General features: G+C 38.6%; 1 protein-coding gene across 4 annotated transcripts in view; it reads left to right on the top strand.

Annotated features, from left to right (window-relative positions):
* The first annotated feature begins 5035 nt into the window (after positions 1-5035).
* The window catches only part of ano5a (anoctamin 5a), a 38708-nt gene continuing 26841 nt past the window's right edge, over positions 5036-16902 (top strand). For 3 of the 4 annotated variants that reach the window (XM_057836988.1, XM_057836989.1, XM_057836991.1), the window contains exons 1-2: positions 5036-5296; positions 8096-8157. In XM_057836988.1, the coding sequence (XP_057692971.1) occupies positions 5227-5296; positions 8096-8157 (132 nt within the window). In that variant the 5' untranslated portion in view covers positions 5036-5226. Of the gene's footprint in view, positions 5297-8095; positions 8158-14227; positions 14398-16902 lie in introns of those variants that run through there. The other variant, XM_057836990.1, reaches the window with a different exon arrangement.

Here is a 16902-nt window from a genome sequence, read left to right as displayed (position 1 = left end):
GTTATATTTTTGTCCACGAATGATCAATGAAGTGATAAGAACAATCATACAATCTCATCTATGTAGTGCTGAATCCATTTTTGGAGATTCCAACAACACACTGCTTACTTCAACTGCAATTCATGTTGTCTTTTCTAAACCGGAAGTTTGGAGCACAAATTTGCCAAGATGGCGCCGCCCATGTTTCATTCAGGAAACTTCTCTACAAAAAACAAAAAAGGGGAAGTTAAAACTTTTTAATTTGCTAACTTTAGAGAGTCATTAGGAGCCATGACCAGAGTGTATCTCTGTTTTAATTTGTTTTAATTTTGTTTTCGTTAACATTTTAATGATTTTTTCCCCCATGGAAATTGAAAAAGAAAATAATTATATATATATTACAGGACTCTTGATAGAGTAACGGAGAATTTGAAGTTGAAATTGTTTTTCTCCTTATTAGTGTTGTGCTCAAGACCACCCAATGAGGCCAATACTTGCCTTCAACAAGAAGTTACCAAGACAGAGATTGCGATGAGACCAGGGCCATAAAAATCCATTGAAAAGAAATAAAACAACATACACTGTATACAGATATATATACATGTATATATAAATGTAAATTACATTGTTAATGTTGCAGTCTTTTACATTGGTGATCGAATGTAGTATCATAAAAATATGTCTTTTTTTTTTTTTTAACGCAGTGTTTTTCCATAGAATCACATTAATATAAATGCTGGTCTTGACAGAAATCCTGAGATCGCCACGCCAGCGAGTCAGAGACAAAACTAAGACTTTTGGGAGTCGACACAAATTGCAGTCTTGAGAGTAACAACTTTAATGCTTTCAATTTCAAATATGATAACTGACATTACTACTGTAAACAGAACGTCGTTCTTACATTTTTACAGTTACACATTCCCACACACTGTATAAATATTGTACATTTTATAGAGTGAAAATTGTATTTATTCCAAAAAAAAGTTAGTAAATGGTAGGGAAACTTTTGTTTGCAAGCACTGCAATGAAGTGTTTCTGGTTGGGGAGTATGGGGTTATATTGCTGACACTATTCTGAGCGAGCAATAATGGAAATTGAGCAAAAATAACCTAGATTTCGAGCACAAAAAACTATATTGAGCGAGCAGTTAAAGATTTTAAGCGAGCAATCGTAGATTTTGAGCACAGAAAATAATATTGAGCAAAAAAAAATCTACTCTGTGCCGCTCAATTCCCCCCTCCTGCTCTCGCTACGTATCTCGACTCCGCTCAATTCCCCCCTCCTGCTCTCGCTCCGTATCTCAACTCCTCTGCTCGTCGGTTTCTTTTCTCTGCGCCCTGTTGCAGGGATGGACGGATCGATACCAAAATATCGATATTTCGATCCAGTGTATTAAATTTTAGGTATCGATCCCTAGGCAAAAGTATCGATATCTGGAATTAATATATTATATTTTCTTTGTCAATTTTTGGGTGTATTTTTGTGCACACTTTTTGTACTACTTTTCCCTTTCGCATTCTACACGCACGTAAGCAGTGCACACACATAAGCAGTGCATCCACGTGTTGCTCAATTTCCATTATTGCTCGATCAGAATAGTGTCAGCAATATAACCCCATAGGGGAGGAGCTCTCGAGTTTTGAAAGCCAAACACAGCTTTGTAAAACATATGACACAATTGGATTTAACTGTTTGTTCTATAAATCTTTACAAGTAACTTCACCATAGTCTATCACTGTTCACACTGTTTATACATATCACGAGCAGTTTACTTTGCTTGTTCTTCACTCATTGTACCCAGGTTGAACCAAACTCATTCATAATGTATCAAACCCTGATTTGACAGTTTTTACGCCCTTGTTTTCTATTCGTATGAGGCAGTCTGAAGGCTGACTAGGCCACTACTTGACCTTAAGCCACTCCTTTAGTGTCTGGCTGTAGTTATTGGGTCATTGTAACCTTTGCAGAATTGCAGCCCGAAAACTTAATGTTTCCTTAGCCATAATTGACTGTGGGGATTTTTAGTATCCAAACACGATGTGTCACATCGATGCCATGCAGTAACTCTAGTTTGACTGCAGCACTTTCTCTGAATAATATTGATGTATAATTCCGAACACTAACATTCCCTAGCCTTCAACAGTTGTGTTTTCTTTACTGTGTTTTGGGGTCACTCAAGTAAGTGTCAAACTATACTAGTTAAGAGTCCTTACCTAGGCTAACATACAGTTCGAGTCAAAAGTTTGAACACCCCTTGTCACATGCAGCTTGAAGGCATGTGTCCTAACTTGTAATTTAACGTGATCAAGTATTTAAGTGATACACTGGATTACATAGGCCTACTGTAGATTCTCATTTTAGAGTACAGTATAAATCCAAATCAAAGGTGGTCCTGCTTGTCTTGTCATTACATGCAACTGTTTACCATTAGACATTGGCCTTGCACACCCAAGAAGTGCCACATGTTGCGGAGAGCGGACAATATGAGACTGAAGAAAATGTGGTTTGGGGAAATGAGTAGCTTTATTTCTGTGCAGGCTGCCACACCCCAAAGAAGGGGCCACGGTAATTATACTAGTACAAGACGGCAGAGGCCACATAAACGGCGGCAATACGGCCCTGACACTAAATTTAAACTGAGAGAAAAATACAGGGTTAGAGGGAGAGGATTTCCCGAACTGAAAGATGGAGAGTAGAGTGGAATTAAGGTTAACAATGCAGAAGAGAGAAAAAATATATACATAATACATTGTACCTTGTTCATTAAATATTAGTGTTATTTTCTCGTCCATTTGCATTCTTAAGATTTTGGAACACGTCATCATTTAACAGCATCTCTGTACATTGACGTTGGCTGAAATCTACTCCAGCATTCCTCAAAACCTTTTGCGTCCGTGATCTGAAACTGACAACCAAAACACAATTTTTTATGAAAATGATCACACCACCACACATCGATGTAAGAAAAAGGATGCATACTGAAATCATGATAATCGTACCTATAAATTACTTACTGACTCACAGGAAGACATTATATAGAGTATTAGGTATGAATAATAATATAAAGAGATATATAAAATTATCATAACTACTATTCAACATCGATCGTATGAAATAACAATATATATTTGTTGTGGATTTCCTTTGTGTACATATTGCACTCTGGTAACATGCCATCTAATAGAAAATGTATTTTCGGCCTGTCACTCATGGTCACTGACATAGATCGTTGAACAGAGGCAAAAATCCGTCAAGATTTACAATAACATGAATGAAAAAAGCTATTAGTTGTATTTAACTAATACAAACTATTAAAAATGTTCAGGGTTTGGACAAAATAATGGAAACTTAAAAAAATCAACAAAAACTAATTTAATCTAGCTTTTTGCGGCAATTACAGCCTCAATTCTGCACGGTATTGATTCATACAACTTGTGAATCGTTTCCAAAGCAATTTTAAGCCACTCTTCAGAGCGAATACCCTCTAACTCTTTAGAGATGATGGCGGTGGAAATCGAAATCTTAATTGAGTCTCTAAAATTGACCACAAATACTCAATAATGTTGAGGCCTGGCAATTGTGCCGGCCATACGAGATGCTCAACTTCATTAGAATGTTCCTCATGCCATTCTTTAACAATTACGTTCAATGATTACAATGACAAAATTAGGTGCAGTTAGGTGCAGTGTTGTTTTCTTCAATGATGACTATAAGTAAAATATTTCGTTGCCGAGCAATTTTTTCATGACGATGACAAGATGATAACGAGCTAGAAACGAGACTTCAGAGACTAAAACAAAAGGAAACGAATGCCAGTTTTTGTCTGACGAGACGAGAACGGGACGAAAATGAGCCTTAGTTTTCGTCACATGGTCACAATGTGTGACATTTTATGTGTAGTTAGCCTCCATCGTAGCAGTGTGTGTCACTCATGTGATGTGCTCCCCCCAACTCACCAGTCTAATCTCCAGTCTCCCAATTGCTTGTTATGAAACTCACACAGTAAGATTTGTTTTCTTATCTTGGCAAGAGAGAACATGCAATGATGCTTTAGCCTCTGTGCTGAGTGATGATCACAAACTAAATGTACCTCATAGCGTTAGCATAGAATTCTCTTTAGCATTAGGCTAATGCTAACGGCGAGTGTCCTCTTTAACTCTCGGACAACTCTTTTTTACATAGTTTGTGGCGTCAGGTGGATATACGTAATTAATTGAAAATAATGTTTTCCTGCTGAGTGTGTATTAACACAAAGTTTGTGATTTATTTATTGTTGCTTGTAGAAGCTACGATATGTGCTCATCTGTCGATGTTAATTCAAAATAGTTGGAAACCTTTATTCATTTTTTAGTTCATCATACGAAAACACTGAGTAAACATCGACTTAAACTAGATGAAATTGGTCTGAGTTTTCGTCAACAAAAACTAGACGAAGACAAACACAGTTTGATATGACTAAAATATGACTAAGACTAATAAGTATTATTGTCCAAAAGACTAAGACAAAAATGAGAAGGACTGCGAAAAACAACACTGGGTGTTTCCGTTATTTTCTCCAACCGCTGGTAAAAATACTAAAAATGAATAAAAAAATTTATACAGTATAAATCTCTGTTAAAGATTTTTCATGGTGGCAAATTAACGCCCGATTACAATTGGTTGGTATACGTGACGTCACTTCCGTTAATTAAATTCGTTGAACTACTGTTGTTTGTACTTTATAAATGATAATAATATTAATAATAATTAAAAGAAAGAAAAAAGTACACGTGGAAAACAATACAATGTCAACAAACAACACAGAGACACCTACAATAATTGTATTAAACTTAACTGCCACTATCTCGTTTAATTAAAAAAATAACACATATTTCGTACAGTAGGTTCTGCTAATTGAATAGAGCAATTTTAGTCGCCTTTAGTTCACGCCCGGGTAGCTGGCCTTGCTGCTAAATGTGTGCATAAATTACAGGGCAGTCGGGTTCCAATCGGGCTCGTATTATTGGCTTGAGACGGGGCGCCACTCCCCTTACGAACCTCCCTCTTTACTGCTGGAGGGGAATACGATCCTATTAGCAAGTGGCGGGCTATTACTGTGAACGGGACCCCTGGCACCAGGCTGCTGAGTCACCCTAGAGAAGACACCCGGCAAAGAAAAGGACCCCGAGGAAGGAGGTCGTCGGGTTTGGGACAGACTCAGCTAGATGTGGATTCACGAGCTCAATTTGGACCGTCAAAATACTCGACATGAACCGAGTAAGGGGCTGGAGTGGCGAGAACAACTTGATGGAGATGAGCCCGTCCGACTCCTATAATGGTGAGTTGCCTCAAAGTAAACTCCAAGTTCGCATTCTTAGCAAGTATACTGACTTGGGTTGAAAATAGCACACCCACTCAAATTACCCAACTATTTTCACTTCTGGAGGATTTTATTATAAAGGGAAACCACCCATATATGAACACAGCAATTGCTGAGATACAGTAATTCCCTCAGTCAGTGCTGATAAAAATGAAATTAAGTCAATGCCATAATTACCCTTCATATACAGTATGCACTGCATGTTTTTTCATTTCATTGAGGTGAAGTCATCAACACTGTCCACCTTCACATGTCTGCTAAATTTAGCCACCTTAATGTTTTGACTCTGAGGGACTGTATTAGTAGGCTTGCTATGAAACCAGCATCATAATGACACAAGTGATCTCATTTATAGTGCACGATAGAATAACTGCAGCTCTAAAAACAAAGCACCGTAAGACTAAATGACAATATTGAATAATAATAAGTTTTTAAAAATTGAGCTTCCGTGTCATAAACTCATTCACTGTCAGCCCTTTCAGTTCAAATGAATTGTATGTCTTTCATTATAAGACTTTCACATATACCAAGGGCGTAGGTTTGGTCTCAACATAGGTAGGGACGATAGAACCGCATAATCTGCATGTACACTTTTTGGTGGGGACCGGACAGTAATAAGACCAAACTGATTGGGTGAATCGGGGTCAGGGCTGCATTTCTCAAGAATATTAACCTATTTAATTGATAGGCTAAATGATCAACGCAAAATAAGTCTGTATTGATTTATGCAAACTTTCATATGTATTGGTTCAGGTGATAAACCGTTCCGAAAACCTTTGTTTTCAAAAAAAGAAGAAACATTTTGAAAACACAAATGTCTGGATGTTATTAGCAAATTTAAATTGCAATATTTGAACATAACTTAAATTACATTAAGATAAACAATGAATACAAACTTGTTAATAGCCTGTTTACTATCCAGGAATGCAAAAAATAAACATTTGTCTTAAGACCACTCAACATTGTCCGTCTAAATAAATTAATTAAATACAACGAAAAAACTTCTTAGTCAGGGAATAAAATTAATAAATAAAAATGGAGCCTTCCTTCAGTTAAAACACTACTGCTTTTGTCCACAAGCACAGCCAAACTCAACAGAAAATGAAAGCTCCTTTGGGCTGCTTTAATGGCACATAAATCAAACAGAAATGACAATTGGGGAGAAGGAAGTAAACCATGGTTCACCACATTTCTCACCGTTTAAGGAGAAAACACATACAGGAGGACACTTCTCTCTAAGCAGCTTCCTACTCGAGTTTTTCAGGTTAGCAAATTCACACTTTTAATTTTAAGCTAACTCTGATGCAGGTCGGATTTTTAGTAGCAAAATTTGTGGTGTGTTCCCCACTTCCACAACATTGACGTCTTTTTACATTACTAACAGTGGCTGCTGTTGCTGCTGGCTGGAAAAAAAAACTTCTAATATCCCTCCTCTTTGAAGGGGGGCGGAGGAGGCGGCATGTTGTCAGCATGTTGGATAAGTAATCAACCAATCAAACATACATTTGAGGGAAAAATTGACTGGCACATTCAGCAAGTGACAAGGGCTAAATGTAAATCTGAAGATAATGAAAATAATTCACTTAATAATGGTAGGGTCAATTCTATCCTTACGGCATATGGGAAGACAATCTAATACAACTGAAGTCATTATATAATACAAGGGCTAAATGTAAATCTGAAGATAATGAAAATAATTCACTTAATAATGGTAGGGTCAATTCTATCCTTACGGCATATGGGAAGACAATCTAATACAACTGAAGTCATTATATAATGCAAATAAGGTTGCTTAAAAGTTGTTGGGGACAAGTTGATCATCCTAAAAAGTTGGTAGTGTTATTCCCGTACCGTCCCAATGCAAACCTACGCCCTTGACATATACTCATTGTTTTTGCTTAACATGGAGTAATTAACGCTCTCCGAATTCCACACAAGAGTGTAACAATGTGAATAGAAGAAGTGACTTTTCAGCCCCTCGGTTTTACAGTTGAGATGCACTGGCAACATCATCATATAAAGAGGCAGCTATCAGTTTACATTCAATTGGTGGCATTTCTGTATATCTGCATGTGTGCTGCCTTCCATTTAATATAGTTGTGACTTTCGAGCTACTGCTTGCTTCTAACTTGAAGGCACAGTGCCAGGTGTGCAGAAATAGGCCTGGTTGTTCAAGAGACTTTCTCAAATAACAGCGGGACAGACATTTTAATAAAACACAGAGAGCCAATGTTTCACAACCAAATCCATATTGTAAAATACTGATTGTAAAGTGGATTCTATTTTTATCTGATACAACAAAAAAGATGTTTCATTTGATAGTTGAGATTTTGTGATGGGTGCATTTACCTTGAATTGTTTGAAGTGCACGCTTAGTATAAATTATGCAGTGACTTGACTAAACATAACCTTGTGTTATCATGGGGATATTTAAAAGTAAAGCTGGCTTTAGAATTTTTCCAATGGAAAAAATGATACATGCAGAGCCTATTTTGCTCTATCCTTTGTATGTCCTCTCTCGTTAAGGATGTGCAATAATTTATTGGACATTGAAAGCCAATTGGATTGAAATCTATAGTACAAACCACTGTACCACAACACTAGTTGCTATACCTACAGCTGTTGATTGTCATTTTGTAACAAACCTTCAATTTCACTGACATGCCTCTCATATGCTTTTTAAATGCAAAGTCAACAATATAGTTATCCAATATTAGGTCTGACTTTATTTTTATGTCTCATATCGTGGTGTTGCAGATAATATGAATGGCTCCTACCATGACTCATCTGGGCCAGGTTTCCTATATGGAGAATCAGAGGTAAGGCCCAAATACTTTGAGGTATAGTAACTAAAATATTGAGAATTAACAATTACAAAAGTCTCCAATACAGTTTGGATATATAAAAGCTCCCAACTTTATGGGAGCAGTATTCTGAAAGGCTTTCTTCTTTTTCAGTATGATTTTTTTCTTAGTGCAATAATAATGCATGTCCAAACTAGTTTGATGAGGAAGAACTTCTTTGGCCAAGAAATTAGATGAACAGAAAGAAATTACAAATCAGGCATTCTATACTGGCTCTCTTCTGACTGGATTGGTTTTTTTTTTCAGCCCCGTTTTATTGTAAAAATGCTAAACTATATTTTTACAGTATGTTCTATTTGAGAAAAGCGGAAAGTTGGGTCTTCTTTCTAACCAAGCACAGTGTCTTTTGTTCCGTCTCTGTTGTTTAATAGTCACATTAAATGTCGTCAGGGTTTCTTTATTTGGATAGTTTGTTGACCAAAAGTACTTAACGTCCAAACTAATGGAAAAGGCACCATGCTACTACCCACTCAGTCGCTTAGCAACCAGTGCTAAGTGAGGGCCTGGTTGCGCTGCCCTGTGGATTAGTTTAATTGACATTGAACTTGTTCGAATGCTAAATGTGTACTCTTCCCCTTTTCGAAAAGTGCCATGGTGTGAGTGTGGAGACTTGCGAGTCTCTCAACGCCAGCATGGCCACACTGGCATCGTCTGATAGTAGTGATGAAGCTCAGTTCGACGCTCACAATTTAGAGCTCATCAGTTCTTTAACTGGGGTAAGACGCCTGTCTGGCACACAGGTGCATGCTGCTGTGCTTGCATGAGTGTTTCTGACGTTGGGTGCAGCCACATCCTGATGATTTCTTTTTGTCAGATTAGATTAGAGATACTTTTTGACCAAAACCTTTTTATGTATTTTAATAATATGTTGGGTTTCCGTTTGCTTTGTTAGGACTCTACTGTCAACTCTGTTCCTTCACAGTTCACGAGAAAGCGGGCACTGTTCCTGAAGTTTCGTTCGAGGGTATGGCATGGTAAAAACAAGCTTTTGATGTGATGCATTTCAATGCATCTCATTGCCTGCCAAGTTTCAGAAGATGAAGCGTGTCTGTTAGATCTTAAGTAATGTGCATACAGTGGGGAGAACAAGTATTTAATACACTGCCAATTAGAGGTGTGCAAAATTTCCGATTCTTAGATTATTCGCGATTCGGCCGTGGAAGATTCGAGAATGATTCACAAATTCCGATTATTGAAATATGCCAAGTAAAGCGGAAGTACAACACACAGCGCGCCGCGCGGTCAATGAGCAACGGAGCGAGAGTAGCTAAACATCATGCTTCTCATTACCCGGCCCCTCGGGTAATGCCAATGCTCAACTCACGGCTGTAGCTCAACTCATGCCACGAGATAAAAAAACACAACAACATACCTGACTGCTGCTGAAAAGCTGCTACAAAAGTACGTCATCCACATAATGTTACGGTAGATATCATTTATATAGGACTAGATGCACTACGTTAGCGGTAGCGTTACCAGCACATCTACAAAAAGCTAGATGCGGACGTAGTAAACGGCCGCCATCTTAAAGCAGTACACTTCCCTGCAAAGCTGTTGTAGCGAACCTTCCAAGCAAACCTAATTAACTTTTTATCTAAAATACTCCTAAATCGGTAAAATATTGACTTGAATCTATCTTTAAGATAGTTTTAAAACTTTCACATGTTGAAAGTAGACAAAAGGGAAATTATGGATTAACGGGAGCAATTTTAACAACTTTAACGGTTGATTCACAACATTAAATTAATTGAATGTAGTTTAAAGCTGCTGATACAGAGTGGGGACTGGAGTTTTTTTATTTACTGTTATTTTTGTATATTTGTTTACTGCTATATGTTAACTTGATACTGAAATAGTAGTTTGGTTTAGCCTGAGAGTATTTTTGAACAATTTTGGAACTAATGTACAAAACATTTAAAAAAATAAATAAATAAAATTTAAAAAAAAAAAAAAAGGAGGGGGGTGCATCAATAATCGTTTTAGAATCGAATCGGAGCATATGAATCGTAATCGTAATCGAATCGTTAGGTGCCCAAAGATTCCCAGCTCTACTGCCAATTGGCAGTGTATCAAATACTTGTTCTCCCCACTGTATGTGTTCGAAAGAGTATGTAGCTTCTTAAGCATGTTTTTAACTCCTGCTAGTCATGGAAACATGCTGGGGCGAGAGTTCATTAAAATTGTTTTGTTCTCACATCTGATAATTGTCTCCTTCAGGAGAAAGTGGCTGTTGTTACTGCTTATTACTGCCCGCGTGTGTGTTTGTGTTGTTTTGCATATATTGATCGATCAAGACCAGTGCAGTCTACAATATAAGATTTTCTTTTTTTGCTCATTCAGTAGAATGGGTCGGGCCAGGCCATTCTGTAACTTTTATTTTTTTCCTATAAACATTTTTTTGTTGTTTTTGTTTTGATAGATTCCTAAGTTCGATGCTCATCGAGTAATGTATCAAAAGTCAACACACCTATGTTCAAATACCAGGTTAAAAAAATTGCGACCACTACCGTAACTTAGTCGGGAAAAAAGAACAACCTGGAATCATTGACAATGGGGAAAGAAATTATGAAAAAACACATTTTAAAATGAGACACTGGTTGCAAAAGTATGCACACCCTTTATAACTTGGCATTTGACTGTGTAGTGGGAAAAAAATCATATTATCTTGACTAGGTCTAATTTCTAACATTATGGGTGTTTACACATTCCACATTGTACATGGTGACTTTCTGTTCAAGTCCTAATCCTATTTTAAAAGCATATCCTCTGAAAAATCCTAATTAATACAAATAGTTTTACACTTCCCCTTAAAAAAGCCATTTTCTGTGTTACACCATGTTTTACACATACCACATACATAATTCCAAGAAAAGAAAAAAAAAAAAAGAAAAAAAGGAAGCAAGACATCACCCAGTAGTTGGGGTTTGGTGGTGACTGGACAGAACTCAAGCAGCTCCACTTGGATGTGGCGGCTCCAAAGAGAAGCACTGATTTCTGCTAGCAGATCTGTAATTACAGCAAATGAGAGAGTTTCAGCTGTAAAGGAAGGTCACCGCCCTCGCATGGTCAGCAGAAAGTAATTCAATCCAGGAACTAATGTGGGAATTTTATATGCTTTATATGGGATAAAACAGCGGTTGAAAAGGTTAAACATTTTGATTTGTAAGCTTCTCCAGTAAATTAGTAGCAAGCTTTTACTCCCCACAATGGATTTGCATATATTGATTGATTGCTTTTAGACTCTTGAGTAGCCAGACCGCTGTGCTTCACTCTTCATCAGCTTCTTCAGACTAGATTATTAATGATTTTACTGCTTTTTTGTCCCCATACAATGGGTCAAATAAGTATTTAGTCAACCACCAATTGTGCAAGTTCTACTTGAAAAGATTAGAGAGGCCTGTAATTGTCAACATGGGTAAACCTCAACCATGAGAGACAGAATGCGGATAGTAAAACAGAAAATCACATTGTTTGATTTTTAAAGCATTTATTTCCAAATAAGAGTGGAAAATAAGTATTTGGTCACCTACAAACAAGCAAGATTTTTGGCTGTCAAAGACGTCTAACTTCTAACGAGGTCTAACGAGGCTCCACTCGTTACCTGTATCAATGGCACCTGTTTTAACTCATTATCGGAATAAAAGACACCTGTCCACAACACCAGTCAGTCACACTCCAAACTCCACTATGGCCAAGACCAACGAGCTGTCAAAGGAAACCAGAGACAAAATTGTAGACCTGCACCAGGCTGGGAAGACTGACTCTGCAATAGGTAAAACGCTTGGTGTAAAGAAATCAACTGTGGGAGCAATTATTAGAAAATGAAAGACATACAAGACCACTGATAATCTCCCTCGATCTGGCACTCCATACAAGATCTCACCCCGTGGCGTCAAAATGATAACAAGAATGGTGAGCAAAAATCCCAGAATCACACGGGGGGACCTAGTGAATGACCTACAGAGAGCTGGGACCACAGTAACAAAGGCTACTATCAGTAACACAATGCGCCGCCAGGGACTCAAATCCTGCACTGCCAGACGTGTCCCCCTGCTGAAGCCAGTACACGTCCAGGCCCGTCTGCGGTTTGCTAGCGAGCATTTGGATGATCCAGAAGAGGACTGGGAGAATGTGTTATGGTCAGATGAAACCAAAATAGAACTTTTTGGTAGAAACACAGGTTCTCGTGTTTGGAGGAGAAAGAATACTGAATTGCATCCGAAGAACACCATACCCACTGTGAAGCATGGGGTTTGGAAACATCATGCTTTGGGGCTGTTTTTCTGCAAAGGGACCAGGACGACTGATCTGTGTAAAGGAAAGAATGAATTGGGCCATGTATCGAGAGGTTTTGAGTGAAAATCTCCTTCCATCAGCAAGAACATTGAAGATGAGACGTGGCTGGGTCTTTCAGCATGACAATGACTCCAAACACACAGCCAGGGCAACAAACGAGTGGCTTCGTAAGAAGCATTTGAAGGTCCTGGAGTGGCCTAGCCAGTCCCCAGATCTCAATCTGTGGAGGGAGTTGAAAGTCCGTGTTGCCCAACGACAGCCCCAAAACATAACTCCTCTAGAGCAGGGGTCCCCAACCTTTTTTGCACCCCGGACCGGTGTTATTTGGGTCTTTTTTTCACGGACCGGTGTTCTGACAAATTTTGCAACCCATCAAAAATTGCAACGATGCAGTTCTGCGCATGCGCGTAACGTTAAACATAGCCGCAAAATGCGCAAATGCAGCGATTCCAAAGTAAACACTACAAACTTTCTTAAAAGAAAGGAATATTAACTTACGTTTGATCATGGAAGGACTTGTGGAAAAGTTCTCCTCAGATACATCCTGCCATGTAAGCTGCACACAACAACTTCACACCGCTCTCACCATTAACGACTTAGCCTTGTCGTTAAACATTAATTAAGAAGCCTGCTTCACAAAGATACGATGTTGGAAATTGTAGCAAGGTTTTCAATGCTGTTGTAGCGATGTCAGGATATTCCAGAATGACTTCAATCCAGAACCTCGGTAGAGTTGTTGTCTCAATTGTACGTTTAATAAAGTTGCGATCAGTTGCGATCTCTACAAGTTGATCTTACTGTTGCACAGACATGCTCGAATCACTCGGTTTATTCACAAACGGGTCACGAATCCACTCCTTCACAGTTCGTTGGTCTTCGAGGTTGTAGGCTCGTCAGGTGCCCTTTTCACCGTAAAAATATCTCCAAGGACGTCTGTTTTCCAGTCATCTTTGCTCGTGTGGGGGCTAATTATTTCCGGGAACAAATTTGCTGCGCCTGCGGCCTAGCAATACGTTATTATCGAGGACAAGCGCACATAGATATATTATATACACAAACAAGATGTACTGCTAGCAGTCCAATCAATGGAGTTCTTTGACGACATTGTAATCTATCCCGTAGTATTATATCTATAGAAAACAGGGATATTGGTGTGTTAAGCAGGGGCACAGGGTTAATTCTGCCAGAATGCGGTCGTTATTAAATTATTATTTCTGTGCGTCCCGGTAGCAAATGCGCCACGGACCGGTACCGGTCCGCGGCCCAGCAGATGGGGACCCCTGCTCTAGAGGAGATCTGCATGGAGGAATGGGCCAAAATACCAGCAACAGTGTGTGAAAAGCTTGTGGAGAGATAGAGAAAACGTTTGGCCTCCGTTATTGCCAACAAAGAGTACATAACAAAGTATTGAGATGAACTTTTGGCATTGGCCAAATACTTATTTTCCACCATAATTTGCAAATAAATTCTTTAAAAATCAAACAATATGATTTTCTGTTTTTTTTTTTTTTTTTCCACATTCTGTCTCTCATGGTTGAGGTTTACCCATGTTGACAATTACAGGTTTCTCTAATATTTCCAAGTGGGAGAACTTGCACAATTAGTGGTTGACTAAATACTTATTTGCCCCATTAGCTTGAATGGAGATAATATTTTCACCTCAATGTGATGTCTTTTTAGTAGTGCTTTTTTAAGCCTTCAAGCTCCCTCTGTTCCACCTTTTTAACTTTTTTTTTTTTTTTTTTGAGCATGTGAGGGCTTGCATGCTGCTCCTCTGGTGCAGGAGACTGCAGGCAGCAATGCTTTTAGTGTTCGCCCTCGCTTTCTTGAGAAAGCTCCATCAGGAAGCAGGCTTTTTCTCTTATGCATGATAACCGTAAAGGGAGGAGCGTCATGGAGGTAAAGTGTTCTTTTGCTCCTCCTTCCAGAGTGCAGTCATAGTGTTGTCTTTCTACTAATATAGAATGTTGCCTCTGTGGCGATGTTAAGGAGTGCACGGTTATGTTTAGCTGCCTGAACAGCTGAAGCCGCATTAGCTGCTAGCAAACACACTGTCCTGCCTACTCTAGAAGCATTCCTGTGCAGTTTGTTTCCCTTCAATGAAGGGCTGACACACATGCCTGAGAATTTCACTGGCTGCATTACAGCTGGTTTGGCCAAACAAGTTCATGAACCACAGAAGCGAAACGCTAAAACCTGGAGAAATGTCAAACCAAGTTGCTGCAGCTCCCTGGTCTAATTACACAGGGGAACAATTTTTAAAAAATCTGTTGAGTTAGATTTTTATGCTGGTCAAAACGCGAATACTGATTCTAAAATTGCAGTCAGATTTTTACTGGCGTGCCAGTGTTTTTTCTTCACAGCTTATCTATTGAGTAGTTTTCTACGACATGCCTACAATTAAAATTACAGTAGCCATCAGGGGTGGGAACTTCTTGGTACCTCACGATACGATAGGATTTGCGATGCAAAGCACACGATAACAATGATCTCACGATATAGCGATACAACGATTATCGGTACATTGGTCAGGAAATCATTCTAGGATATTTTACAAAACAACAAATAAACAGGAAAAACAAGCTTCTGCTGTAAATTGGAATGGGTTTATCACTAGTAGACGTCCAATCCATTTGAAGTGGGAGGGTGGCAGCGAATGAAGGAATGTTCATTCGCTGCCATCCCTCCCACTTCAAACGGGTTGAACGTCTATGGCAGTCAGTGGTAGCCAATGCCAGGCAACAAGGTAATTTTGGGGCATTTCAGGTCATTACCTTTTGATTTTCAGTCACTTCCTGTTGATTTTGGGTTTTCGAACAGGAAGGGACAACGGGAATCTCCCAAATGAATAGGCAGTTAAGCCTGTCCCAGTATGCAATCATTCCATTTATCGCATGATAAATAAAAATGAAGGCGGTAATTTTTCCGCTGCGATTTGTCGCCTCGCGTGCACGTGTGTGCGCGCATACGGCAGACGTGCTGTTAAAAGTTCGGCTTCCTTGTTAGCAAATACGCAAAATGCATCTTCATTCCAGGTCCGGCAAAAAATAGCGCCGATGCCAATCGTTCCTATTATATCCTATTCAACATATACCGGCTGCGTCAGTGCTCCGGATTGCCTGTGGACCATCTCCGGCGTGCCGGTGTTGTTGACGTGTGGGCGCTAACGTCTGGGGTGAAATTTCACGCGGGGTGGCTATTTTTCGGCACATCACTCGGATATTTACAACGAAGTCCGCCAAAACACCTTGTTACGGACTTGGCTGCTACGAACAACCTCGCTTTGACAACGGACACCTGAAAGGACATGATGAACATTGAGTGGCAAATTAAGAGCGCTGTGCTTCAAACTGTTTATGAAAGTCGATTGTCATATGCTGGTGTTGTGCAGTAATGAGCAGACGTGACTTTAGTGGCATTTGCCAACTTTTCTAATGCTCGCACACACTAGATATCATGAAATAGCAAACTTGATGGCTACGTCCCATGCCATTGGCTACGTAAGCCCAGAATGATTATGGGACACGTAGTACATATACTACATCGATTAATTATAAACCGCCATGACTGAATGGAAGTTAAGAAGGCCAAATCAATCCATACCAGTGACTATAAATAATGCTGCAAATATTGTTAATTCAGTACGTGACACAGATGGATTCGGACCACAAATAGGATGTCTTGCTCATGTAGTAAACTTAGCTGCTAAGAGAGCTGTAGCAATCAACAGTGTGCCCTGCCTCACTTTACAAACAGTAAAGATTGTTCTCAGCACTTTAATACAAAATTTCTTCAGATCAGTAAGAAGTAAGCACATAAATATTATGCACTAAAATGCATGTTTTAGGGCTGCAGCTATCGAATATTTTAGTAATCGAGTAATCGACTGAAAATTCTATCGATTAATCGAGTAATCGGATAAAACAAATATATTTTTAGGTGAAGAGCAATTATAGATATACATGAGAAAACAAGACATTTTATCATTTTCAGTCAATCAATGTCTTTATTTTTGATGTATATTGTTGAAAACAGCCAACAATTGCATCTCAGATTTAACTACAATTTTTAAAAAGACTAATTCACTGCTTTCACTCAAAAAACCTTTAGATCTTATTTTTAAAAAAGTGTATATATATACATATATATATATATATATATATATATATATATATATATATATATATATATATATATATATATACACACCTAAAAATGCCTTTACGCTTGATAACACACATCACTTAAAAGTTAGGATTTTTTCCCACGTTTTTCAATTGAATTTCTATTTGTGTCAAGCCATTTTTAAGTTCTACTTAAGTTTTAAGTTAGTCTAAACTGTAAGTCCTGATAGGATTTTGAGTTTTTGCACTGTTCAAAATAAATGTATGATACAGGCTGTAT

This window comes from Corythoichthys intestinalis, chromosome 5 (genome assembly GCF_030265065.1).
Source record: "Corythoichthys intestinalis isolate RoL2023-P3 chromosome 5, ASM3026506v1, whole genome shotgun sequence".
In the NCBI taxonomy this organism is placed as follows: Eukaryota; Metazoa; Chordata; class Actinopteri; order Syngnathiformes; family Syngnathidae; genus Corythoichthys; species Corythoichthys intestinalis.
The sequence above is the reverse complement of the archived record's forward strand: the minus strand, read 5'-3'. Positions and strand labels throughout refer to the sequence as shown.